This window comes from Clavelina lepadiformis, chromosome 6, assembly GCF_947623445.1.
Source record: "Clavelina lepadiformis chromosome 6, kaClaLepa1.1, whole genome shotgun sequence".
In the NCBI taxonomy this organism is placed as follows: Eukaryota; Metazoa; Chordata; class Ascidiacea; order Aplousobranchia; family Clavelinidae; genus Clavelina; species Clavelina lepadiformis.
The window spans coordinates 3,849,486-3,876,745 of record NC_135245.1 but is presented as its reverse complement, the minus strand read 5'-3'; the positions used below and the strand labels follow the sequence as shown (position 1 = coordinate 3,876,745).

General features: G+C 36.1%; 3 protein-coding genes and 3 long non-coding RNA genes across 10 annotated transcripts; 4 read left to right on the top strand and 2 right to left on the bottom strand.

Moving 5' to 3' along the window:
* LOC143462666 (vitamin D 25-hydroxylase-like) lies at positions 1-3,697 on the bottom strand. Its single transcript, XM_076960908.1, has 4 exons — positions 1,659-3,697; positions 1,298-1,442; positions 961-1,124; positions 1-755 (listed from the first exon to the last, which is right to left on the bottom strand). Exons 1-4 carry the CDS (start codon positions 1,710-1,712, stop codon positions 438-440), a joined length of 681 nt encoding a protein of 226 aa, XP_076817023.1. The 5' UTR covers positions 1,713-3,697; the 3' UTR covers positions 1-437.
* Positions 3,613-9,139, top strand: LOC143462669 (uncharacterized). The gene is made up of 2 exons (XR_013118198.1): positions 3,613-4,191; positions 4,328-9,139. It is a non-coding gene; the product is annotated as an uncharacterized LOC143462669 (long non-coding RNA).
* A 4,507-nt stretch (positions 9,140-13,646) lies between these two features.
* Positions 13,647-24,007, top strand: LOC143462664 (cytochrome P450 2H2-like). 5 transcript variants are annotated; one of them, XR_013118196.1, is made up of 6 exons: positions 13,971-14,318; positions 14,494-14,639; positions 14,778-14,880; positions 14,947-15,056; positions 17,613-18,336; positions 18,396-19,221. XR_013118196.1 is itself a non-coding variant. In XM_076960906.1 (5 exons), exons 1-5 carry the CDS (start codon positions 14,034-14,036, stop codon positions 15,617-15,619), a joined length of 687 nt encoding a protein of 228 aa, XP_076817021.1. In that variant the 5' UTR covers positions 13,647-14,033; the 3' UTR covers positions 15,620-17,754. The 5 variants fall into 5 exon arrangements, 3 of the variants coding, with proteins under 3 accessions (XP_076817021.1, XP_076817022.1, XP_076817020.1); XR_013118195.1 differs by having other exon boundaries at positions 17,613-18,924; positions 19,020-19,221; XM_076960906.1 differs by lacking the exon at positions 18,396-19,221 and having other exon boundaries at positions 13,647-14,318; positions 15,577-17,754.
* Positions 17,939-19,221, top strand: LOC143462668 (uncharacterized). The gene is made up of 2 exons (XR_013118197.1): positions 17,939-18,113; positions 18,188-19,221. It is a non-coding gene; the product is annotated as an uncharacterized LOC143462668 (long non-coding RNA).
* LOC143462670 (uncharacterized) lies at positions 20,302-21,724 on the bottom strand. Its single transcript, XR_013118199.1, has 3 exons — positions 21,342-21,724; positions 20,788-21,243; positions 20,302-20,501 (listed from the first exon to the last, which is right to left on the bottom strand). It is a non-coding gene; the product is annotated as an uncharacterized LOC143462670 (long non-coding RNA).
* Positions 23,890-26,872, top strand: LOC143462663 (cytochrome P450 2U1-like). Its single transcript, XM_076960904.1, has 9 exons — positions 23,890-24,176; positions 24,354-24,499; positions 24,666-24,768; positions 24,835-24,944; positions 25,107-25,228; positions 25,346-25,458; positions 25,638-25,782; positions 25,955-26,118; positions 26,388-26,872. The coding sequence occupies exons 1-9, from the start codon at positions 23,895-23,897 to the stop codon at positions 26,703-26,705; spliced, it is 1,503 nt and encodes a 500-aa protein (XP_076817019.1). The 5' UTR covers positions 23,890-23,894; the 3' UTR covers positions 26,706-26,872.
* Positions 26,873-27,260: the final 388 nt, after the last annotated feature.

Sequence of the window (27,260 nt, the reverse complement as noted above, 5' to 3'; positions counted from 1 at the left end):
TGTTGGTAAGAATGAATTTTAATATCTTTTCATTTGATTTTTTAAAACAAATTTATAACATGAATTCTTTTTCCCAGACAGTCTTTAACGTGGCCGTTAAAAGTCTTGCACGTTTTACCACACAAGATGAATGTATTTTCACAGCATTTAATGCAACACTATTCAGTAGTTACTTTTGAGCATCGACAGAAATATTTAAATGTTTTGAAGCATTTTGAATTACAATAAAACGACTTTGTCTTGTCGTATAGGCTACTATACATACGACGTATAGCAAGAAAGTAAATTGCGCTTATGTTAAGCTTTGCCAAGCATATACACGATTACTTATAATTATTTACAAATTGATTTTTAATTGTTATCAAGCTTTATACTAAGTGCTGTATTTACAAGTTAAAAAACATTACAGTAACTTTATCTCTTCTTGTGACAAGGACCTAAAGTTCTTTAGCAACAATGCGGTAAGGATAAGGAGCAAATGCAGTTCCGTTTATGCCTTCATTTATTTCAGGAAGTTTCTCTGCTTCGGGGTCAGGCAAGATTTCGAATTTTTGCACCATGGAAACCAAGAAGATGAAGACTTCCATTTTAGCAAGTTGTTCGCCCATGCAGCGACGTGAACCGAGTGAAAACGGTATCACTTGGTTCGAAAGGACAAACTTCTCGTCAGTGTCAAGGAAGCGTTCTGGTCTAAACTGATCCGGCTCCTCCCAAACATTTGGGTCATTGTGCAGTGCCCACAAATTAGTTACAACCTATAAACAAACGGTTTAGATTGCCGGAAAACGACTGGAAAACTTGTCCTAAGTACCAAGTCGCCTTTTGGCATCGTAAATATGTATGCAATTACCTCGCATTGCAATGCAATAGAGTGAATAGACTATGCAATGCGAGGTAACGCACAAAATATTACGTCCAACAGAAATTCAAAAATGTTATAATGTAATCTCTACCACGTACCATTACGTCCTTTGGTATGGTGTATCCATTTAAATCAGCTTCTTCGTTTGTCTTATGAAAAAGGCCCAGCGGCACAAACGTACGAAATCTCATCAATTCGTGTATAAAGGCGCTGGTGTAGTGCATGTCTGGCTTGTGTGACATATGAACTATTCCACTGGATCCTGGTAAGTTTATTTGAAGGAAAATTAAACTTTAAAACAATGGCAAACATATGTAAACCAAACAACATTTAATTTGAATAACTGACAATTTCCTCAAACTATTTAAAAACGCAAAGCAAGATATAGGATATGGAGGATATATGAAATGCAGATGCACATTAGCGTTTATTGACCTATAACTTCATTTATTTCCTCCCGAATTTTTTGTTGAGTTTGTGGATAGTGCAGCAGGCAAAGAAGTGCCCATCTTAATGTGGTAGATGTTGTTTCTGTGCCAGCTATGAACAAATCTCGGACGTAAAACAAAAGTTGATCATTCTGCCAAAAATCAAAAGCTTAATATATCAACAACGTGTTTTTATGGGAGTGCTGCCACAACTGGAACACTGGAACATTTCATAAGTAACAATATTTACAAATTTAAATTTCTTTCCCCAAGCAATACTGACAAAGTCGAGAACGCAAATATATCGAAATGCAACAAGTGCATTATACATATACATGAAGGATTGAAAATATCAATAAAAACCTTACCATGGGCAATTCAGGGAAGCTATATATTCTGAAGTTGATGACATTAATATTCATAATTGGTTTGCTGCTGATTTTGTTAATCTATGGAGCATACACTAGAATGAGTAGATCATGCATCGAGGGTCAATAGGTTTTCGACTTATTAAGAGCACAAAGCTCATCGTGTCAATGAACAATTTTACAAATGAATGTTAATAAAAAAGATTTTAATCCGTAAATAATTGGAAAAGTCTGCATAACTTATGGATTAAATACTATTAGATAAACGTGATTGTGACAATTGGTTTGCACTTGTATAACTGTATGATGGGTTTGATGGCATTGCACAAGTAAGTATGCTACATATCTATAAGTCTATTTGAAGAATATAGAAAATAATTTGCTCATGACGTCTCGGTTGTATATAAACGAAAAGGTACTAAGGTTATGGACTGCAGCGACGATAACTCACTCGATTTCCCTTTAAAATCCCACCCGCATAATAAGTCCAAAATGTCCCGATCTGGAGGTGCATTGGCCGTACAATGCATGAACTAAATGTATTTATGTAAACTTAAACATATCCACAATAAACACATCACGCGCAAGTTTCAAAGGTGAATTTCGGGAAGTAGACAATTATTGTCACAACTTGTTTGTGTGTCAACTCAGTTTAAAATGCTCCCTGCTTAATTCTGCTCAACCCTGGTAAGCGGAAAGTGGCGAATGTTCCAGCCTATGACTGTGGTACGGAAGGACAAAGAGTAGTCATTATTGTTATATTTCTCGATAATCATTTCTCGCTATAACTTCAGATATCAGCTTAACTTCAGATATCAATTGACCTTACCTGACTCGAGTCGTATTAGTCAAACGATTCGACTTGACTTGAGTCTTAACGTAAAATGACTTGACTTGCGACTCGAGTTTAACGACTTGGATACGACTCTGATTTATGCTGTAGTAGCACATTCATTAATGTTTATCAGATTATCAGTGTAAGATTGTTACAAAAATCCATACTATTAAACTGCTTTCGTCGCAGTGTTTGCAGCCTTTGCAGCCTTTGCAGCTTTTGTTTTCAGTACGTGATGTTAAACGTGTGAGCACTGTGCACAGGGGAATCATGTATTGCGTCACTGTTTATATGAGCTGTGACTAAAGACATGACATTATAGCGTAGCTTCGTCTAAGGTTGCAGGTTGCCCACGCCTATTTTCGTTTTCGTGTCTCGGTTATGGCTTCATATAACACATGATTGGTTTTTAAATGCCGAGATAATTTTTCTTTTTTGCCTACCCCCGCTTATACGGCTATTCACATTGCCAATCTCTGCTCTTTGAATTTTTAATAGTCTTTAACTTCTTCACTGTGCGCAATAAAAATAAACGTTCTTCTTCATTTGCCAATAAAAACACCAGTCCATCCTACAGAAAACAAAACGTAGGATAAAAAGTTAACTCTTGTCCACCAAACCAAAGAATAATAAACTTTAGTTACCGTGTGGGATTATAAATTGCGGGCCGCGTAACATGCCTTGGGGGGGAGGGGTTGTGGGTAAAGGCGTAAACCTTGTACGTGTGTGATATGAACACCAAACCTTTAACAGGAGATCACCGATTAACGGTTGTGCCCGAAACATTATCGTGCGGAAGTTGATTATTGCGCTTCTGATCAAAATATTTCTTAATTCCATTCTGTTACAGTGAACCGTTTGTTCTTTGCCGGTGTCGTCTTTTATTTAATATCTGCGATGGCGTATTTTCGCCACCGTGAAGGGGCCCTTATAAGGAAGATGAAACTTCTGATATTCTCCTTGTGGGACTACTGCATATTTTAGCCATACTTTTAGTTCCACTTCAATTAGGGATCTCCTTTGTCGTTGGTTGTAAATGTCAGATATCTTCGTTTGTAGTTTTTGTATTGTTTCCGGCACCGTTTGCAATCTTCAATTCTTTTTGAAATTCGTGAATAACCGGCGTTGTCATCACTCCACCGGTCGGTGCGCCCAATAAATCTGCAGATAAACGAAGTGTACGACCAGTTAGTAAAAAATGTGGCGATACACCGGTGCTATCTTGAATACTTGCGTTATAGGCGGCCACGACTGCTGAAAAAGCTGTTGTTAGTGCATTATAAAAGTTATTGTTAGCGTTTTCGAACGAGTCATGGGCTCATCACCTTGCGAGTATGTCATAACTGGACTAGGTACTTTAGCAAGGAAAGAAATCACACATTATTTTGATTTTGGAAGTGCCATTGTTTTGGAAGGTGGCACACAAAATCAAACAAACTATTCAGAGATCAAGGATTATTTCCGATGGTTTACTGTAAGCTTTCAAGACATACTGATCAGTTTAAATAAGACAGTTATTAGATTCTTTGCTCTAAGAAGTCTGAATGATCCTGACGGACCAAAAAGAGACTGGTTTTTCGACAATGTGACTACATGCGGAATATGTCCGGATGGATTTTCTCCGCACGCAAATAAAACTCCTCTTGGAGGGAGGAAAAAACGTCAAAAAAACTTTGGAAGATAGAATTGACAAAACCAGTAAGTGAAATGAAAATCTTATACTGCAAATGCGTCATATTCTCTCAAACCTACAATGCGTTAAGTCTGTTTTCTATAGATTTTGAGTTGTTTCATCAGTATTTTCGTTCTTCACTGCAATGCTTTGTTTGTACAGAGCGTGTTCTAGAGCGGGATATAAAAACCAACCATTGGTAATATGACGCCATAACCCGCGGTCACGGTAGCGGAAATAGACGTGGGCAACCTTATGAATATATGTAGGTAATCTTTGACGTAGCTACGCTATAATGTCATATCTGTCATAAATCATACAAAAAGTGATGCAATATATGATTAACCACTGCACATTGCTCACGTCATTTGTCATCACGTACTGTAAAACAAAGCTTGCTTAGATTGCTCTGGCGAAAGCAGTCTAATAGTATGAATTTTTGTATCAATCTTACAATGACAATCTGATAAATACGTTACTCTTATAAACATAAATCAATGTGCTGCTACAGCATAAATCAGAGTCGTATCTTAGTCATTGACCTGACTCGAGTTGCAAGTCAATTCATTTATACATACACATATATACATTTACATACATTTACATACATATACATTTACAAGTCAAGTCGAGTCATTTGTCTAATACGACTCGAGTCAAGTCAGGTAAATTGATATCTCATATCTGAACTTAAGCAATATATAACGTAAAAACAAAAATTAAATTTAACAGTTGGTTGTCGTGGAGCGGCGAAAGACCTTGCGGTCATCGACGTCTGCGGCCCCGAAAAAAAATTCCAGTGTAGAAAAGTATTCGCTCCTTTGTTTAATTGAAAATTAAGTTTTTTTTGGTAAAGATGCAGAGCTTAAATAACAGTTGTTCTGTTCATATCTTGTAGAACTTAGACTATGAAAAATAGAGGAAACGTCTTTCCGGCATTCTATAGTGTCTGTAGTACAGAATTTGAGATCATCTAAATTTAATATTTAGATGTCTTACGACGACATTTATTTGGATGAAAATAGTAAAACTGATCCACCAGAATTTGATTAGAGTTTTTTGGTCCACGCTCTGAAAAAGGTTAGAAGTCGCTGGCCTAATCAGATTTTATGAATAAAAACTAATTTTGTTCATACTGTTGATGTGAAATATGACCCTTTCCACAATAACATTGCCAGCTGGTTTCTGAAGCTAGTTGGCTTGCATGTAGCTTATATACGTCGGTGAGTTATAAGTAATAGTAAAAGGTTCATTAGAACATATATACAAAGCAAAAATGTATATGGTGCACAACAAAACCCTCTCTATGTCTTCGAAACCCAGTTGATCATTTCATTTCATTCGTTCTTCACCTTCAATTTCGATTTCGGGAATTTCGCTTGGTGCTTTTTTACTTGTAATCATTCCTTGATTGTGGAGGTTACAATTGTATTCTCTCGTTACATTTCTGATGCTGTATTTTTACTGCTGCGAGGACTGCACTGTGAGTAAGGTTGAATGTTAATTTAAATGTTGTTGGTTTATGTCACTTATTTATGACGGAAGCAAAACTGAGGCATGCAACCATTTATAATTGTCCACGAAGTCTAGTTACACACCATACAGAACTTTTTGCATTTTTCGATATAGGTTGTAAGAAAGATATGCCGCAGACGAAAAGAAGAATGCCAAAAATTAAACAAAAACAAAATCTCCTACAGTTGGCCTCTGGTACCGCACCTTTCTCAAGTTACTCAAAGATCTTTTACGGGGTCGAGCACTTTGCTCATTTGTTGATGGAGAAACTCAGGTGTTCACAAAGACAAGTTATTTTGAAAGCTCAAATGATGCGCGGTTTAATTTTGCGCTCTTTGACTCCCACATCACAGATCCTTGTTTAGGACAATCAGCAGAGAACACATCTGTTGATATGGCGTGAGAACACGTTAACTGAATTTAGGAAGAATTGATGATGGCCTATCATGTATGCACGTTGTAATTACATAACCCTATTACAAGCACGCAATGGTACTAAAACTTTAAGCTACATTGCATGCATCGTGTTTGAGAAATGTTATTCTCAAAACGACACTTGAGCGAAGCGTTGTTTCACTAAAATTTAAGAGAAAGCCTGCTGGCAAAACATTCAATATTTTTAACAAATGTTCTATTGGTGTAGAGCTGTGAGCGGTATAACCAAGTTCGCGTTTTGAATAAATAGCATATTAAGTAACCATGGAAACGGTAACTTCAGCTTCACGCCGCTATAACTACATTTTATGGCAGACGATAAAAAAGAATGTGATTTGCTTTAGATCTCGTATATGGGTTTCTTCACAAATTCCGGACAAAGTCTATCCGTAGAACCATTATTCAATAACCATGGTCAGGTAGATAGATATAAGATAGAGGGAGTGCAATGCGTTCGTTGCCAGCGTTTCAGCTGGCGGGGTCTACATGAGCGCTGGGTTGCGTTGGGTTGCGTATATTCAACCAGATTTCGCTTGTTGACAGCGCGAGAAACACGATAAAAGGAATAACGAGAAATTATGTGACTACTGTTTGTCCTTCCGTACCACAGTCATAGGCTGGAACATTCGCCACTTTCCGCTTACAAGGGTTGAGCAGAATTAAGCAGGGGGCATAGTAAACTGATTTTACACACAAACAAGTTGTAACAATATTTGTCTATGTCTCGAAATTTGCCTTTGAAAATTGCGCGTGATGTGTTTGTTGTGGATATTTTAAGTTTACTTAAATCGATTAGTTTATGCATTGTCCGGCCAATGCACCTGCGGACCGGGCCATTTTGGACTTATTATGCTGGTGGGCTTTTAAGGCGAGTGAGTTATCGTCGCTGCAGTCCATAGCCTTATTAGAGACAACATTCATGTGCAGACAGCAGACAAGTTTATTATTGCAATCATCAACCATTATCAACGCATATACAATACTAAAGTTAACTGCAAACGAAAAACTTTATTGCGCATGAACAACGATCAAATCTTACGTAATTGAGCTTCTGACGCAACACCTGAATCAGAAATTAAGACTTCCGCTCAGAAAGCAATGTAAAAAAGGTATGAAATAAGACGTTGATGATGAAGATAAAGTGTATACGCATGTTACAGGTATATACTTAACAGTTCAGTTAAATATTGCTACAAAGCGCTTTTAGCATTTTACATTATGGGGTAGACCGGTAGACTAAGCGTTTACAGAGACTAGTTGTATTGTGAGCTCAAATTACGTGCAGATTATATTTCGCGAGCATTCAATTCCAGGTCACTGCTCCTGGCTTTAGATCAAATAAAATACACACCACACAAGCTAAAATAGCGTGGTGGCAAGTTATCTGATATCCAAGGCGCGCTACACTTTGCACAGTCACGAACTCATACATGAAATCTTGAAAATCATTCGATGTAGCTGCAAGGGATCATGTAACAGACGCTGCTCTTGTCGGAAAGCGGGCTTAACATGCACATCGTCATGCAAGGAATGTTGCGGAATGACATGCACAAATACTACAGTCGTGTTTGATGACGAATTGGGAGAAGAAGAGAGACATTTTATGGATGCGTTTGCATGATTTTGATTGAAATGTGTTTATATTTTATTAGAACTTAAAACTGTAAATATCGTTTTTACATCTTTACAGTTGGTTTAACCCTAGCAAGACCGGGCTTTTTTGGCACTCCAGGACTGGGGGTGTACAGATTTTTGGTGTATTTTTGTAACAAAATACCCTATGAAATAGCATTTTAACTAAATACATCTTCACTACGTCTTAGATAACTTTTATGTGTTGCTTACATGACCTTGCTTATAAAAGAAAAACCTTTTATTTCGGTGAAATCTCTCCTATTATCTCCGTCTCGGTCAACTTTTACCCCCTTAAACGTGTGATAAATACCTCTTAATAAAGTTATGTTTTATTTTTTTTGCTGTCCTATTGTTAGTTTGCTTTGCTGATAGTAATATTCCAATTTATGGTGTTGTATTCTGTTACGAAGGTATCGTATTTTAGCTTATAATTGTATTATAATGTTAGGCAAAATAGTGTTTTACCCCCTGGCACGTTTTTGGTCATAACTTTTTTTCCCCAAGGTAAAAAAAATGACAAAACCTATCATTGAAAAGCTGATAAAATTATCTTTCCAACAGTATATAATACGTCTTTATAAGAATTTTTTCTAGGTTGACCAAAAATTCTACAGGACTATACACGAAATAATACGGACGTTAAGCACGCAAAGCTGTTTTGAGTTATATGCTACATACCACATGCATTGATGTGTTAGAAAAAGATGCTATTTCAAAAACGATACTTAAGTGAAGAATCGTTTCATTTAAATCCTATTTTACGTTGAAAGATAGACATGGGCTTAATTTATTTATATTTCTCCTAAGCTTATATTAATGTCTATTAACCTGAGCTTTGGATTTTCAGTTGTCAAGCTTTTGACCTTCTGTTTAACTTCTTTAACCTGCCGAACTATTTTTTACGGTCGTAGTTTTTCATTAACATTCATTTATAAAAATTTTCAGTGACATAAGGAGCTTTGTGCTCTTGAAAACCTATTAACCCTCGATGATCTACGCTAAGCTCCATAGATTAACAAAATCAGCAAACCAAATACGAATATTACCGTTATCAACTTCAGATTGTATAGTTTCCCTGAATTGCCCATGGTACGTGTTTATTCATATTTTCAATCCTTCGTTGCGTATGCTGCATAAGTGTATATGTATAATGCTGTTGTTGCTTTTCTTTATCCTCGCGTTCTCAACTCTGTCAGGACTGCTTTGGGAAAGAAACTTAACTTTGTAAATATTGTTACTTACGAAACGTTTGTTTCATGGGCACGAAACAGATAAACTTGACATTCCAATTATCCTAATTGAGTAGTTGGACTGTTAAGACCGTTTCGACCCGCAAGATAGTTTGAGTCAGCCCCAGACGAGTTGTGGAATAAATTTCGATAAAAACAATTGTGTGGCATGAACACTGAAAATTGCCAGATATTTCTTTAACTCGTTGTGCTCATTCCAGGATAGTTAGAAAAGTAGCTACAATTAAAACATTTTGAACAAGAGAAAACGATTTTCTTTCGAACTGTGCAGTCAATTTTGTCTTCTGCGACAATAAGGGAAGAAAGCGAATATTTATAAACACAATTCTTACCATAAAACCAAAAGCAGCTAGCGTAGGCTACAGTTGGCATTACTGTAAAATAGAACAACTCAATTGTGACATTAGAATGACAAAACAAATCAAATACACGATGGGTTATAAATAAAAGCTGGCACAGGTTAAAAGTAAGTCTAATGTCAAATGAGCTTGGCTAATGCTCAATGAACGCAGTTGCTTTATGAAAACTTTGGGATGTCACTGCGTGCTCAACCATCATAAATAGCTCCGCCAATTTGGCCGTAGCTGCGATTTAAGTTTCACATCACAGAATCATAATAATAAAAAGTGCTATTTACATTCCACGTTATGGGATAGGAAAGGTATGCCGTAAGTGCTGAGAGGAGAATGTCGACCATTATAACAAAGACACGGATTTATTACAGTTGGCCTTTGATACCGCATCGTTCTCAAATTACTCAAAAGTTTTACACTGGGGCAAACAGAACAGTTTGTTATTTATTCTACAAAGCTCGGCTTGACGTCTGTACAGAGACAAGTTATTGTACAAAGCTAAGGTGTTGAGCGTATATTCTGTTTTGGACTCTTTCAGTTCCATGTCACTGCTCTTGCATCGCGTCTAGACTCTATTAAGTCTAACACAAGCAAATACGTAGACAATGGGCCAAGATACCGTGACGGAAAGATATCTAAATATGAAGGTATATGATTACCAGGAGTTTGCGTTTTGCAAACAAATAAATTTATACTGAAAGTTAAGCAAAGTTGTTATCGCTCAGCGTCATACTGCGTGACTGTTTTTTTGTTATGATTGCTGTTTTGAAAATGTTTGTCATGGAAAAAGTTTTGCTAAGCTTTAAAGTTGGGCTTAAGCCTTGTTCTGTCTAGAAAGCATAAGTAAAACATTCAACATGTAAATTAGTTTCAAAAATGTTGTTTAACATCTAAATGTGTCATTATCCCCATAAATTGCAATTTTACATGAACTTCTAAGTATTGCAGCAAATGTGCCCTTGGCTGAGTACTTTATTTTAAAAACTTTATGGATGGAAATCTTTTGTAGTTTGTTCCTTGTTGTTTATGCCACTCCCTATTAATTATGACAACACCATAAAATTATAATGGACGTATATAACATTATATTGGACGTATATATATTGTAACTATATAAAGTATATTGGTGGATGTGCAATTGTGCACGTTATAGTTGAGATGGTTTAAATTGTTCTTTCTTCAAGCCTAAGGCTATTCAAGGGCCACTGAAAAAAAGTTTGTTATACACCATGGCAAAATAAACATCTGATAAATATGTGCCCGATCACCGATAATCTCGTTTTTATCGGGTACCCGAAATTTGGCAGTTGGATGTGTTTTAAATCCTGCGTTTTCTAAAAAGTAAACGATAACTAAAAAAGGCAATTTTTCGTATAGGAGGAGGAGCAATTAGTATCAGTTATAAGTTATTAATGTTTTCGTATGAACGAAACACAATCCAGTTTGTAAACCTTGTTAATACTCACTTCATATGACTTTGATTAATCACAAGAAGCTTTCATATCGAATTCGAATCGTTCGAATCAGAGTTAAAAGTTGTTCAGATTCTTCGTATATTTTCACAAAAGTTTTGCGTTTTTTTTGCGGATGGAAAAATAAATCTTTACGTAGAATCAATTAAAAAAACGTTTTATTCAGAAAAATTTTACATTTCCACTTGTTCAAAGTAATCGCGTGAGAAACTGATAAAGTCAAATTGCCGGTGCTGACTGCCCTTGAACGTCAACTTAAATTCTTTAACCTGCCAAGCTTTTTTTCTTACAGGCATGAGATTTTCATGTGATAAAGCAAGCGAGACGTTATGCACAAGTTCATCTTTATACTTAAAAAAGACTTAAATTTTTTTACTATCAGCAAAGGAATTGCCGTTTGCATACTTCAATGAACATGAACTGGTTCAAGCGGCTTCTTCAATGTAACTACGCCTGCTCAAAACGGGCAACAGTCAAGGTTATGTAAGGTAGCGTGAAGTAATGTAAGGTATATGTACTAGAGGTAATAGTTAATAAACGGTTTTGGAAAAACCAATAGAGACATTTAGAAAATCAAATTGATGTTGTTGATAACCTGTGAGCAATATGGGTTTGAAATAAAACTCCCACAAGGTGTCATTTTTTTAAAAAAACAGTACAACGATTTTTGCTGACGCCTTTTAGGTCATGACGCATATGCGAGCAAAAGATTGTGTCATTGAAAATTAGTAATTTTTAAAACACTCCGTTTATAAGCTAAGGCATAAATTTTTTGAATTTTGCATCGTTATACATAAGTTAAATTCAAAATCTTACATTGATCGTGAAATTTTCATTTTTTTCGATTTAACTCTTGGAAAATTATACGCTAGTTCATACTGGATTCCAACAAGCGCAATTTGCTGTTCGTTGTAGTTGTAGCAGGGAGGGGTCTGAACGGAAGAAACTATAGAGTCGGTGACCGAGCACCCATTCGAAGTATGAAAGCTTCAACAATATTGATAAAATCAAATTATGCTTGACCGTCAGCTAAAATCCTTGAACTGAACGGAAAAGGCTTTTTTTTCAGGAATAAGATTTTATTAGAAGAGCAAACATGACGTCATGCACAATTTTGTATTTTATAATACACTTAGACCTTTGTAATTTCAACAAAGGAGTTGCCGTTATACTCCAATGAACATGAAATCGTTCGGGCGATTTCTTCGCATTATTCATGCCATCGCAGAAACGGGCGACGAGTAGAGTGACATAAGATGATGAAAACGAGGTTAGTTGCTGCAAACATTATTCATATTTTGCGAAACAGGAAACAACGAAGTCAACGTGTTGTTCACAAGAGCTCGTGCGTTGTGTTATAACTAGGGCGATTATTTTTTCACCTAAAAAACGAAAGTTTTTGACCTAAAAATTGAAAATTTTGACAAATTTTGACATTAAAAAACTTTTTTTGACAAATTTTGACATATGAAGAACTCAAGTAGTTAAATTACGCATTATTGTACAAAACGTTAAAATTTATTGTAGTGGCCTAAATTAAGGCAAAAAAAATGAACACAAACCTAGACTATTCTGAAAAAGGAAATTAGCTAATTACAAATCACTGCTAAAAAAAACTGCAACTAAGACACACACAACAAAAATTGTTCAATACATTTGTCTAAACTAAAGATACATGAAGTATTTAAAGCAAAACCGAAGCAAGAGCTGATTCACAATAAGTAGACAATGGGCCATTTACAACAGTATAAAGTAGGCTACAAGGTGTACAATGTAAAATGACAAGTTCACCTACAGTGCAACCTCTAAGACACCACGAAAATGCAGATTGTAAACAATTTTGACTTGGTAAAAAATTTTGACTTTGTAAACAATTTTGACATTTTTTGACCTAATGCTGTAAATTTGACAAAATTTTGACTTTTTTTCACAAGTCAAAAAATAATCGCCTTAGTTATAACTAGGGCAACCAGTTTTTTGACCTAAAAAGTTTAAATTTTGACCTTATTTTGACCTAAAACGTTTAAATTTTGACCTCATTTTGAAAAACGCTATACTGATAGTCTCTACACTGTCTACAGCAACTTTCTAATCTAAAGCTGCATTTAAAAATGACAAAATGCTTTTCTAGTGTTGACTTTTTTTCGTTTCTGCGTATTAAGATTGACAACTTGCAGTTTCAAATGCAATGCCGTCACATCGTGACGTCACCAAACGCGCTGAAAAGCCTTCCCTCTCTTTGTGGCTTTGGTTCTAAGTAAAATTTGCGGCACTGGAATTGTTTGCGGTACAAGAAAAGAGAAAAACGGAAGAATAATATTACAAAATGGTTACAAAATTACAAGTTTAATAGATTTTGACCTAAAAAAAAGACCTAAAGAAACAATTTGACCGTATTTTGACCTAACGTAACATTTTGACTTTATTTGACCTAATAACTTCTATACCACACGTCGTACAAAGCTGAAATTTGTTTTGTGCTTGTTTGATAACATTCTGGGCAGGTTAAAAAAAATTGACCATATTGACTTTTGGTTGCCCTAGTTATAACGCCAACAAGTGATCTTGTTTCACTTGTTGGCAATTCAGCAAATCATTGAAAATAGCCTTTGAAAGAGTTTATTTTCTAAAGAATAATGCTTCACAATTTTTGCTGGCGGCCCACTTAATGACTTCACGTGTATACTGTATACTGTTGCCCACCAATTTCGATGCTTAAACTCCATGTTAACAAGTATGGTTTTGAAGACTAATAATTCTAAGTAAAGATTGCTTATATGATTAAACATTCACAAGAATGTGTTTAATTTCGAATACTTTCACGCAAGGAAAACCAAACCTCTTTTGAAAATGCATTGCAAAAATTGTATTGCTCGTATGCTCAACACGTTTACCGAACCAACAATGTGAAACTCAGACATGGCAAATGAAGCCAAAAATAGCTAAAGCTGAAGAGAGCCTAACAATGTTAGAGTAGCCAGCATTGTTGAAAATAACCTTATAATGTTAGAACAGCCTACCAATCATGTGAAAAGGATAATTAAGTGTGCCACGAAGCACTATTTAAACTTACTACAGTATAAACTGTAACTGATCAGACTGGACAAGAAGATACAGAAAAAGTTACAGATCTACAGCACATCATCTTTTGTTTTATAATATTTAGGATTGTTATTGATATTTAGGACAAAGGTGAATCTGCAATAAGATGAATGAAATGTTGAGTTGGTTATTTGGTGACAACTGTTACGTCTCAAACAGCTTATTGTTGTTTGGTGTCATTTTTCTTGCTGTAATATATTCCTGGTACAACAAATCGAGTAATTTGCCGCCCGGTCCTTGGGGCATACCACTTTTGGGGATTATGCCTTTCTTGGGCAAATATCCGGAGCGCACATTGAGGAAATATTCTGAAACTTACGGACCAATTATATCCGTTCGTATGGCAACAATGGATACAGTGGTTTTGAACGACTATGATTCTATCTATCAGGTGAGAATTGTAATTGAAATGAAAGTGTCGTGTTTAAATAAAAGCACCGTATCTCTCACAGTAACATAAATAGGCTACGCTTATACTCGTTGTTATTTCAATGCCTAATGTATAGACCTTAAAGAAACACATCTTTGACAATTTCAAAATTATACTCGTGTCGGTTTCTTTATAGGCGCTAGCTAAACAAGCGAGCAAGTTTTCTGGAAGACCAAGTTTTTCTTGGCTTGATGATATACTGAAAAAGCCAGGAATTATAACTCTTGATCATGGAACGTTTTTCAAATCGCAAAGAAAATTTGGCCTCACCACTCTTCGGGGGTATTGCTTGTAGTTTTTCGACCACATGCATGCATTTTTTGTCAATTGTATAATTTATCAAAAATAATCAGTAATTTTTTTATTATGGTACTTGAACAATCTTGAAATATTTTAAATTTTCTACCACATTTTCAACAGATTTGGGATGGGTAAGAAAAGCATGGAAGAGCGAGTGATTGAAGAAGCCGTTTATTTTAATGAAAGAATTAGGTCACAAAATGGAAAGGCCTTCGACATATCGGTAAGTGGCAAATAAAAAAGTATTTTATTTTAAAATGGTTTATGAATGACCAAAATACATTTTTAGGATAACCTGCGCATTGCCGTCGCCAACAACATCTGTAGCGTCATTTTTGGTACGCGGTTTAGTTATGACGACAAAAGCTTAACTGAACTCATGGACCTCTTGCTTATATCGTAAGTCCGTAATTTAAAAAAACAACCAGCAATGTTACAACTAACATGCAGCAGAGTTTTATGGCGAATACCTTACGAATGACGCAGCACTTATATTTAAAGTTTAGCACGTTTGAAAATGTTTTGTTTGCTTTGAGATCTCGTGGCCGTTTCGTTAAGACGATTGCCCGATAATTATTTGGTCATGTTCGAATCCCCGTTTGGTAGTTGATGGCAATTTGGACAGGTATATCGCTGAAAGCAATTGGCGGTCGAGAGAAATGAATTGGGCATTTTAGCGCCTTTGTCCCAGGATATTGGGCTCCATAATTTGCTTTCCGCAAACTAATTGCAACGTACAATTATACTGCTCTCTCATTACTACACCAACAAAACTATATAACTCTTTTGTAATGTTTACAAAAGTAATTAAACCGCTGCAAACAATTCACGTTAATATTTGGACCATAGTTTGGTTATAAAGAACTATGACAAAGTTCTTATCTATATTCAACTCTTAATAATGTTTCTATGTTTCTAGTCATGGGAAAATAATGAACATTCTTGAAACAATAGCTGAGTAAAACTTTCAACTTTTATCGTGAAACTAATTTTTATACTTTTGGAAGTTTTTTGACCATTTTAAATTTATGGGGTAGATGGATTACATAAAAATCGCAATGTGGTTTGGATTATGTAGTAAATTAAGTTTACGTCGGATTTAAATAACGATGTCCGGCTTATGTCAAAATCCATGAAATGTTCTATTAGATTAATGCATTTTTCTATTTAAATTGAAGTCGTGTGATCTACTGTACAGTATATTGCTGTTGATAAATTTGTCTGCTGGCCTTTTGTTGTCGCAATTTTCTGGATTCAATTTAGAAATTGCTTAAAACTATATTCTATGGAAATGATCATACTATTTGATGTCAATGTTTTGCATGAATTAAGGCATTTCATTCTTGCATTTCAAGAGACAATATTTTACACTAAGAGTGTAAAGTAGGCTACGCTATTTCTCAATTATTAATGACGTTATTACCTGACGGCCATTTTCATAAAACTTGCATACAAGTCACTAAAACGTTTATCATAATCTGCATTTGATGAAAATTGGGACGAATTCAGAATGAAAAGTTATAAAAACAAATGCAACGAATATTAGTGAAATAAATTAGTATCTACCCACAGCTATGACTAAAACAAGGTCACTATCACCAAGAGCATTGTATCTTCACTTCCTGTGTTTTTATTGTAGTAGCATATTGATTGTTAAGTATTACAGCAATGTATTTATTCGGTTTGCATTTAATGGGAAATTGTAAGCAGTGCGCACGCTTTTAAATAATATACTTCTATATTTGCTTCAGTTAATGTGGAGTAACACACGTACATTGTACACTATATGTTGAGTATGACTTTTAACTGCATACGGTGACAAGGTTTCAGTCCAGGAGTTCTGTTGTTGTTAAAACTTGGATCTAGATTTACTTTTTATTACAGCCAAATCCATCAATGTAGGACCAGATGCTAAAGGTTGAAGATCACAGCCTAACAAAGTCAGCTAATCTAAGTTTCGTGGAGCTATAGTTATTTTGTTACTATATAGTGATCAGAGTGACAAGGATAAGATAATCTTGTATAATCATAATATTTTGTAAAATGAACCAAAATTGTGAGAAGAGTTTGTCAGGTAGACGGCTTTGATTAAATTCATCTTTAACGACCTTTACAAAATCATATGTAAAAAGAATTTAAAACCAGTAGACTGGTTTAACAGTTGAATGAAGCTTGATTTTAAACCAAATTAAGACAAAACCAAAAATTACGAAACGGGGGTTCTTAAACTGCTTTTGCAACCTTTATCTTACAATAGTCATTGACATGACTGATGACAGATGGCGTGAGCGCTGTGCAGTGATTATGATGATGTATTTAGTAACTGTTTATATGAGATGTGACTATAAGTATATGACATTATAACATACTTCGACAATTACCTATATTACAGGCAGGTTACGCACGTTTATGTCTTTATCGATGTCACGGTTATGACGTCATGCGATAGGCCTATATACCATAGTTGTTTCCTACACGTCAAGATTGTAGAGCACGTTATATAAACAATTAAAAGGACCAGTGAAGAACTTAAATCTATTAAAACCATACGAAATGTTGTTTATGTTTGATCGAGGCATAATGGAACAAAAATCCCTACTATTAGACTGCTTTCACCGGAGCAGCCCATGCCGCCTTTGTTTTACAGTACGTGATGACAAATGACGTGAGCACTGTGCAGTGGTTAATCATGTATTACGTCACTGCTTGCATGAGTTATGTCTGAAGATATGACATTTTAGTCTTAGCTACGTCAAAGGTTACCTACATATATGCAGGTTGCCTACGTCTATTTTCGTTACCGTGACTCGGTTATGGCGTCATTCTACCAATAGTTGGTTTTTATAACGCATTGTATGATTTTATAACGCATTGTAGGTTTGAGAGAATATGACGCATTTAAACTATAAGATTGTTACAAAAAAAACTAGGCTAACCACGAATTTTGGTGACCAGAACTAGATGTCGGCGCAAAAGTCAAGCAGACCCTGGTCGCGATGTCATTCAAATCGCGAAAGCTTTTCGTTCTGCGAGAAGCTCGGTAGACGGAGCAATAAGAAATGGCGTGAAATGCGGTTTGCTCCTTTGTGCTACATTCACAGGCTGCAGAGTTTGTCAATCTTCATTTATGGAGAGTTGAGCGGAATCGAACCGGGAATATTTTTTCTAAAAAGAATTATAAGCTGCGTTAATAGTATTATCAGACTCTAAAAATGAAGTGAGCATCTTTACATTGGCAGTAAAAGACAGAGAACCAACACTCCAGCGATTTTATCAAAAGGATGGTTGAAGATGTTCTCAATGACTTTGACATATCCAAGCAACAAGTACTGGCAATAGTAACCGACAATGCTTCCAACATGACTCTAGCAGTTGAGAAATTGGCTGAAGACTGTGTTGCTGATGAAAATGAAGATGATGTTGAAGTAGAGGACATCCCAACTTTGGATGAAATAAGTACGTTGGCTTTTGCATACCATTCAGAGTTTAAAAACATGTCGCATATGTGATGTGCTGCCCATACATTGCAGCTTGCAATCCGTGATGGGTTAAAAGTGAGACATGTTGCTTAACTGATCAGCAAAATTCGCCAGGTTGTGACAGCTGCAAGAACTCCGAAAATTGATGCAATTTTGAAGAGAAAAACCAATAAAGGAGCTATTAATGACCAAGCTACAAGGTGGGGTAGTACATACCTTATGCTTGAACGCCTTCTTGAACTGAAACCTGTCTTGGTAGACATTGCACATCCAAATGTATCACTGTCTGATGGTCAATGGAACGAAGTAAAACAGCTGGAAGAGTTGCTTCGCCATCCTTTCGTCACAACCAAAAAACTGTAGGCTTCCGATTTGACACCAGGGTCATTTTTCAAAGAATGGAAAAAACTACTTTTCCAGTTTTCTCAAATTGGTGGCAATTTGGCTGATGCCATAAGAACATCCACGGAGCATCGTGAGCAGGCGCTTTTCGCCAATGATGTGCTGCTGGCAGCAGTATATGTTGACCCGATGTACAGGGTAATATTAAATGATGAGCAACATTCAAAAGGGAAAGCTACTTTACTCGAAATTGCTCTGTCTATGAAGGATCATGAAGAAAGGAGATTAGGTAAAAATCTGTCACAAGGTGGAAATCAAACCAACATGGGAGAATCAGCAAACTTTTCACCCACCTCAGAAGATGAGGACTTTGAAAAAATTCTAGATCGGCAAGCAAAATGTCGCAAAATTGCAGCAGAAACTACAGATTGAAGTGCACTTCAAAGGTATAAAATGGACTTTACCAATGCATTATCCAATATGGAAAATATTGATAGGTCCTCAAAAGTGGCTGTCATGGATGCAATTTCCATGTACCCAGATATTCTGCAAAAAGCGGCGTACTCAGTTACAGCTTTGCCACCAACACAAGTGAGTGTGGAGAGACTTTTCTCCGCATTTCGCATCATTCGCTCTGATTTAAGATGCTCGATGAAAGAAGACTTGACAGAGGCAATATTATTTCTTCGCACGAATGGTATTTGAGCTTCTTTGTGCAGAAATAAATGTTTTGTGTTCATTGATTGTGTTGTTTTGTTTGTGATTATTTTGAAATGCTAGATATTCCTAATTGAACGTTCATCCTTAAACCTCAGTTTTGACGTAATGGAGCCGGAGCCGGAGCTGGAGCCGGAGCAGTGGTATTAATGAGCTCCGGAGCTGGAGCTAATTTATGATAAAAGAGGGCTCCGGAGCTGTCATCTTTTTGCTGAGAGTCAGTTTCAAAATCCTAGAACGCTAACCTTACCCCAAAGTAGAGAGTTGCTTGATGTTATATTCTTCAGACTTATCAGTGCAACTTTTTCTACTGCTCTACAAAACTTTTCATCCAGTACCAGACTCAGGCTTTTTGCTTCTGGATGCATTAACTCAAACTCTCTTTCAAACTGGAACAAAATTTCGACCACTCAATACTATCATACTGAATGACAATTGACATTCTCAACCTCAAACTTACCAAAATACCCTCATGAACATCTGGGATATTCTTTTAGAAATTTCGTCATGGAAAGTTTATCAAGCGCAATGTCTTGTCGTCTCAATTCAAATGTTTCATCGGTTAGCGCAAATATTTCCATCTTATTTGCTAAAGAAGGAACAAAATTTTGCAGTATCTTCTTTCTTCAAAAAGGAGATGTACCGATATTGTGATAAGCTGTATTTAAACCACTAACTGCAAAACCTTTCCTTTACTAAACGCCTGAAGCTGGAATTTACTTATTAAGCAAACAAGCATAGAACATAATAAACAAAAGATTTCCTCAAATACAACCTTTTCTTTTAAATCAGACAGCGACATGCGAATGTCGTTGCTTCCACTGGATTCAGACGTTCCGCTTGAAGTCTCTGTATCTGATTCATTTGTGCGTTTTGTTGCATTTCTTCGTTTTTTGAATGCCTTTGCGTCAGGCAACATTCGTTTTTGTATTGTTTTCAAGGTAGCCACCTCCTTTGAGAGGGTCATAGAAATTTTTCTGTAACAAATCAATTTAACAGATCCTTGTGAGTCACCTAAACTAAGCAAGCAAGAAGTTAATAAATATTCTTCATATACAATTTATCAACCCCTTTGGTTTTTGATACCACTTCAGTTTATTGCAAGTAAAGAATTTATGTTCAAAACCAACTGACTGATACCCGCGACGATATTTCAATCATTATATTCTAAAATCTAAATGCTATGATAAAAAAACTAAACAGGAAACTTATGAAGCCAGCTAATCCGTCCCTGTTGTATTTCAATTGAGGAAATGATTGGACAATGCTCTCTGCCATCTTTATTTTCTTTTCCCATGTAGAATAACTGCAACATAAATTAAGGATAGTTATAAAGACGATTACCATAGAAGGAAAACAAAAGTGCTACATTAAATTTATTTCACAAAAACATTTTGCTTGTAAAAGTTAACTGCCAAGGCCTGATTTGCTTATCTGATGCCAGGTGCCAAGCAATATTTGGTGTATTCTATATTTTCAATACGTTCCTCAAAATATCAGTTCTTGTTGCTAAATTTGTTTTTCTGTTCTTGTCCCAAACACAGTGCACAACTACAGAGAGAGTGAAAAAACAAGCAAACTTGTGACATTACCTTTAGTGGCAGAAGGATAAACACGAGATAAATTCCAATTCCATCCATAGACGCTTTTACGCAAAGCCGACGTTTTCTCTTAATCGTCCATGGATGGTTGTTGAATAGGCTTACATCAGTCGTTTTGCAACAAAGCGTCCATGGGCGGGTTGAGAATAGACGATTATTGCGTAAGCGTCCATGTACGCTTTTACGCAAAAGCGACGTTTTCAGTTAATCGTCCATGGACGGTTGTTGAAATAGGCTTAAATCAGTATGGACACTTAAAAACGGAAGATTTTTGCATAAGCGTCAATAGACGATTTTAGGATACGCTTAAAGAGCGGATATGAGGAAAGCGTCCATGGACGGTTTTGGAATAGGCTTAAATAGTAGATATTGGAAAAATGTCCATGGTCGATCCGCGGATTGCGTCGTGTCCAGCTTTTACCCGGTGCCCAATAAGCCTAGTAGAACCTAAAAACAGACCAAAATATACGTAATACAAATTTGCCTACCTTGCAGCAAATGTACAGTTTCTTCAGATATGTTAAAATTTTTCGTTAAGTACTCACATAGTTGCACAACTGAAAATTGTACGTCGAAACCGTCAAACTACATCGAGCAATAATAACAGAAAGATAAAGATTTTCTTTTAAAAGTTTATAGGCCTAGCTTTTAAAAACAACAAAAACTCTGGCTAGCTTGAGGCCTTTGCAACACGATTTCTGGTGAAAAGTTACGGTAGCTTTCTGTCTGGTTAGTATACTTAATTTCTAGGCTACACACAAATAGGCCTACCTATTTTTCAAATAGCTAAGTTTTCATCGACGCTTGCTGTTAGCTTTAATTTATCTTCAAAGTTAACTGATCTAGCTCAGTCTACTGTAATCATTATGCCCATAGGCTAAACATATATTTGCGGTTCGCCTAGCCTATTTGTTCACCACAGTTTAACTTGCACAGACCCAACGGAATACCATACCATACCATGCCACGTGCAACAGACAGACAACCTAGAGTCCTAGATGTAACAATTTGGTAAAAATTCCCCTTTATGTAATACGCCGCAAGTCAACCGTGAAGACACCACTCAAATAAAGTGACGCACAAGCAAAAAAAAACGAGAGAAGGCGGAAATAATAGAATCGACTTTTGAAAGAATCAGAATCAGTTCTCTCTGTCGCGCTAGTGGAATAACTGACTGACTCAAGTTTTTTTAGAGTGTACTGATAATAGTTTACCGAAACGTTATAGAAACACTTTTCTGCAAAAAACATGGAGTTACAGCGTATAGGTACAGGTATGGATGTAGGTGTAAACCTATAGGTGGTGCGACATTGTAAACAAAGTGACCATTCTATCGTACTTTGGTCACGCAGCCTGTTGTTAAAGATAGGCAGTTAGGTTAGGAGAAAGACTGTGCAAAAACTTGATTTTAGCTATTTAATGTTTTGTTGGAGTTAGATTTATAGATTAGAATGTAGATTTAGATTAAGTTTGGGCTACTGTATTATAACATTCAAGTTAGGTTTACAAAAAATTGTGAAAATACCTTCGAAGGCACGATTTACAAGTAGGTATGCTTATGGAAAACTCTTCTGTCCAACTGGGTCGATACAGACTGTGTTTCGCCTTTCACGTATTCGAAGAAAAGATTTATGCCCCAAATGACATGCAAAGGGAAAAATACCGATGATTAAACATAAACCTAATCAGTCATATCTTTCAGTTGGCTTTTGATCTTACGTCTTTTTTTGTACGAATATTTATCCTTTTATTTAAATAAAAAGTAGACGCACTTACAAAAAGTTATTATGTAAGCTTTAAAAAAACTGCAAATTATATTTCCGGCTCTTTCGGTTCCATGTCGCTGTTCCTGGCTTCAAACTGAGCAGAATGTGAATGATGCATAGCATACGCTGAGATACCGTGATAGGGTGGCGGCGAGATATTTTGCAAAGAGACCTGTGACAAAGACGTGTTTGAACGTGTAATGACATAGCAAAAACGATCTTTGCGAGGTGTAGTTTTACTGAAATAGACAAGTTGAGAGAGACAGAAAAAATGTTCAATATACGTTTAACCTGGATGTAGCTTTGCCAGACTTTGCTGTTAAAGATGGATTTTAAATGTGATTTCGTTCAATAATGGTAAATAAGTCTATTAGCTTGCAATTTAGTTAGAAAAAGCTTGTGCAATGTAAGAACGTGCTATTACATACTCTGCAGTCTCTATCAATTGTCCTATAGTCTGCAACGTTGCATTAAAAGCATTGCACCATGTTTTATAGCGTTAGCCGTTGTTTTGTGAAACGATGTGGATCGAAATAGTTCATTCCGTTCCGTCATGTTGCTTATGATGTTTGTTATTGTTCTGTATTACAATATCATACAACTACATGATATGCAAATCACAATCATATAATCGCATGTGGTAAAATATGTGGCTTATATAATTGGCTTTAAAACGTTCTTCCTCTCAAAGCCTAATGCTATTTTAAAAGAATTTGTTGCAAGCCATGTCAGCACAAAACCTCAATAAATCGAAGCCCGATTGCCGTTATTTGCTCGTTATTCACAAGTAGACGGTTTTTGTTGACAGAAGTGGATTAAATTCTGTATTTTCACAAAACTAATAAACCAACAATCTATAACTATAACTAAAAACGGATTTGTGAAGTGTCGACTGCATTTGTACTTTGTAGCCAATAGCGGTAGAATGGCAGGCCGATGTCTTAGATATTACTATCGGATACGCTACTCTTTGATATACGCTTATTAACACAAGTATTTGTTTTGGCAAGAAACTGAAAATTGCTTTCTTCTAACTTTCCTTTCACTTGAGTCGAAGCCTTAAAACAGCCGCAGCCTTAAGCCCACATACGAAAATGCATGCCGGTTTTTAACTCTTATGTTTATGAATCACTTCGATTATGAAATAAAAAAACCAAAATGTCTGAAAAGGCATAAAGTACAATGTATAAAGTTGGTCGAGTTTTCACCTGCGCAGAACTGACATTCTGCGCATTAAGACTTAAGAATTTAATTTTGGCATTTCTTTGTGTGTATATTTACAATTGCTCTTTATTTCTGCAGCGAAGGCCACTCTGCTGTAAGATGAATGAAATGTTAACTTGGTTATTTGGTGAAATATTTAACACCTCAAGCAGCTTATTGTTGTTTGGTGTCATTGTTTTTGCTGCAATGTACTCCTGGTACAGCAAATGCAGTAGGGTTAATTCACCCCCAGGTCCTTGGGGCATCCCACTTTTGGGGATTTTGCCTTTCTTAGGCAAATATCCAGAACGCACGTTGAGGAAATATTCTGAAACTTACGGACCAATTATATCCGTTCGTATGGCAACAATGGATACAGTGGTTTTGAACGACTATGATTCTATCTATCAGGTGAGAATTTTTGCCTTATATAAGTGATCTAGAATTGCTTGAAAGTATTTATTACCGTGACATGTATACGCCTGCTCTTGCCTGATAGTTATATGTTTGTTTAAGATCGTATTACTTTTGCCTAAAGTAAACGCATATATTTAGTTGAGCGATCTAAGCTTTTTTCGGCTTATTCAGGCGCTAGTCAAACAAGCGAGTAAGTTTTCCGGGAGACCAAGTTTTTCCTGGTCTCATGATATAATAAAAGGACATGGACTTGCAGTTCTCGATTATGGACCGTTTCTCAAATCGCAAAGAAAATTTGGACTCTCCACTCTTCGGGGGTATTTTTACACTGTTTTGACCATATCTTCTGAGCCGTTTTTGTCGCTTATTTAGTTTTTAGACAGTTTAAACTTTCGTATTTTCTCTTTTGCTTAAACAATAGGTTTAGTAAAACATCTAATATAAACAATGTTAATGAAATTAAAAAACATTGTTTCTCATTAGATTTGGGATGGGTAAGAAAAGCATGGAAGAACGAGTGATTGAAGAGACCGCTTATTTTAATGATAGAATAAGTTCACAAAACGGAAAGGCCTTCGATATATCGGTACGAAACAGAAAATAAGAGCCCCTTAATAACAAAACGTTATGAACAAGGCATTATATACTTTAGGATATCCTGCGCATTGCTGTTGCCAACAACATCTGTAGCGTCATTTTCGGAACACGATTTAGTTACGATGACGTAAGGTTAACTGAATTTATCAACATCGTGCTTATGCTGTGAGTATACACATAAAAAAGCCAACTATCATTAGAAGATAAACGCTCAACTCGAGCAGTTCCTGGATTGTACAACACTTACCTTTAGAGCTTCGGTGTTACATTTGAAGTTGTGTGTATGTGTAAGACTTTCATTGAAAACTAACTCCATGTTGCATTTAGATTTACTGACCAAGTGACTACAATTGCTGTTCAAGTTCTCACTTTTGCTCCACAGTTGGTGTATGTCCCTCCATTTTCCGGGGTTCATCGAAGATTTGCCGAAAGTGTTTCGCTGGTTAACGGTAAAGCAAATTCGACTTTTAACACTTACTTGAACAGCATCGAGCCTGATGAAATAAAACAAAAACATCGAAGTTGATAAACTTTACGTAGCTTGTATAGAAGTTTGTTTACTGTAGACATGATCCAAAAGATTGTCGACGAACACAAAGAAACTTTTGATGAGGAAAATCCGAGAGATTTTATCGACGCTTTTTTGAAAGAAATGAAACCGGAAAATGACCACTTTTCGGTAAATATGCATTTTTTCATTTTTCAAACTTTTTGTTGCAGAAATATCCCCAAAACTACATTTTTCAAAACTTATTCTTTTATATATAAACAGGTTGTGATTATTTTAAAAAATGCAGATCATAACTTCCAAAAATTAAACTTCCGTTTAGGAACTGATGTGCTTGTGATTATTTTCAGAATGAGCAACTTCTATTTTACGTCCGAGACTTGTTCATAGGCGGCACAGAAACAACTTCTACCACGTTAAGATGGGCAATTCTTTGCCTAATTCACTATCCACAAACACAGAAACAAATTCGGGAAGAAATACATGAAGTTATTGGTAAATGAAGTTATACGTAAAACTGTAATTCATGTCCTCTAGCCTATATCTAATCCGTTGTTTGATGTCTTTGTTTGTGAAATCACTCACACCGTTTGGTTATATATTTTTGTCTATATCCTAAAAAATTATTTGCCTTTAAAATGAACGAAAAATAATTTGAATCTTTCAGGATCCAGCGGTACAGTTCATATGTCACACAAGCCAGACATGCACTACACCAACGCTTTTATACAGGAATTGATGAGATATCGTACGTTGGGGCCGTTGGGCATTTTTCACAAAACGAACGAAGAAGCTGATTTAAATGGATACACCATACCGAAGGACGTAATGGTATAAGTCTATAGTAGTGTTCAGAGGCTAAGAAGAGTAACGTTCCGTTCGTTTTACAGCTTGCATAATCGAGTCTAAACGTCTAAAACCGTCTAAAACCGTCTAAAACCGTCTAAAACCGTCTAAAACCGTCTAAAACCGTCTAAAACCGTCTAAAACCGTCTAAAACCGTCTAAAGCCTTACATGAAAAGTGGCTAATTTTCCGATTTTTGAAGTATGTGTGTCGTTCATAGTTGACTGTTTTTAATTACAGCATTTATGTTTGTAGATTGTGCCCAATTTGTGGGCAGTGCACAATGACCCAAATGTTTGGGAGGAGCCGGGTCAGTTTAGACCAGAACGCTTCCTTGACGCTGACGGGAAGTTTGTGGCGTCCAACCAAGTGATACCGTTTTCACTTGGTTCACGTCGCTGCATGGGCGAACAACTTGCTAAAACGGAAATCTTTATTTTCTTGGTTTCCATGGTGCAAAAGTTTGAATTCTTGCCTGACCCCGAAGCAGACAAACTTCCTGAAATAAATGACGGTACAAATGGTCTTGCTTTTAGCCCTTATCCTTACCGCATAGTTGCTAAGGAACTTTAATTCTTCAGTAGAAATACTGTTAATATTTTATGATTTTGATGATTTTGATAATAACAATGAAGTTTTTAAAACTGATAGATTTGTGTCTTGAACTGCCACCTGGCTGTTATTTTGTTTAATGTATTGTAAGATGTTTATGTGTTGTAATAAATGACATAATTGGTATGCGTCTCGATTGTGTGTGCTGTGCAATGAAAAACACGAAAGATTACCCTGACTATACACCCTGGTAGCAGCGTCGAATACAAAGATCTTATTTTTCTATAAGTATGCAAGACTCTCTTTGTTCTTATAGTCAGTCAGTCAAATCATTTTGCCAAGATATCAATGAAGAAACCTTTTGACCTTTTTGAATTTTGAAACTTACCGATTATAACTTTTAAGTTGAGAGATGTTCCAAGTTATGATGTTTACGACGGAAATGAATAGCAACGACGGAGTTTTTCCCTGTATTAACAAGCATGGAAGTAAAAAGAAACAACGATTGTTTTGCCAGTAAAAATGTTTTTTGTGGCAATTTCCAGGCACCGGGCAATGAATACGACGTGGTACGGC

What these genes read in the sequence shown, in the direction of transcription:
- LOC143462663 (XM_076960904.1), top strand. Translation starts at nt 23,895, where the DNA reads ATGTTAACTTGGTTATTTGGTGAAATATTTAACACCTCAAGCAGCTTA. An exon ending in ACTATGATTCTATCTATCAG is followed by an intron (nt 24,177 to 24,353) that starts GTGAGAATTTTT and finishes CGGCTTATTCAG; the next exon opens with GCGCTAGTCAAACAAGCGAG. An exon ending in CCATACCGAAGGACGTAATG is followed by an intron (nt 26,119 to 26,387) that starts GTATAAGTCTAT and finishes TTATGTTTGTAG; the next exon opens with ATTGTGCCCAATTTGTGGGC.
- LOC143462664 (XM_076960905.1), top strand. Translation starts at nt 14,034, where the DNA reads ATGAATGAAATGTTGAGTTGGTTATTTGGTGACAACTGTTACGTCTCA. An exon ending in GGCCTCACCACTCTTCGGGG is followed by an intron (nt 14,640 to 14,777) that starts GTATTGCTTGTA and finishes CATTTTCAACAG; the next exon opens with ATTTGGGATGGGTAAGAAAA. An exon ending in ATGGACCTCTTGCTTATATC is followed by an intron (nt 15,057 to 17,612) that starts GTAAGTCCGTAA and finishes TTTGGTGACCAG; the next exon opens with AACTAGATGTCGGCGCAAAA.
- LOC143462666 (XM_076960908.1), bottom strand. Translation starts at nt 1,712, where the DNA reads ATGAATATTAATGTCATCAACTTCAGAATATATAGCTTCCCTGAATTG. An exon ending in GCTTCCCTGAATTGCCCATG is followed by an intron (nt 1,443 to 1,658) that starts GTAAGGTTTTTA and finishes GATTTTTGGCAG; the next exon opens with AATGATCAACTTTTGTTTTA. An exon ending in CCATACCAAAGGACGTAATG is followed by an intron (nt 756 to 960) that starts GTACGTGGTAGA and finishes GTTTGTTTATAG; the next exon opens with GTTGTAACTAATTTGTGGGC.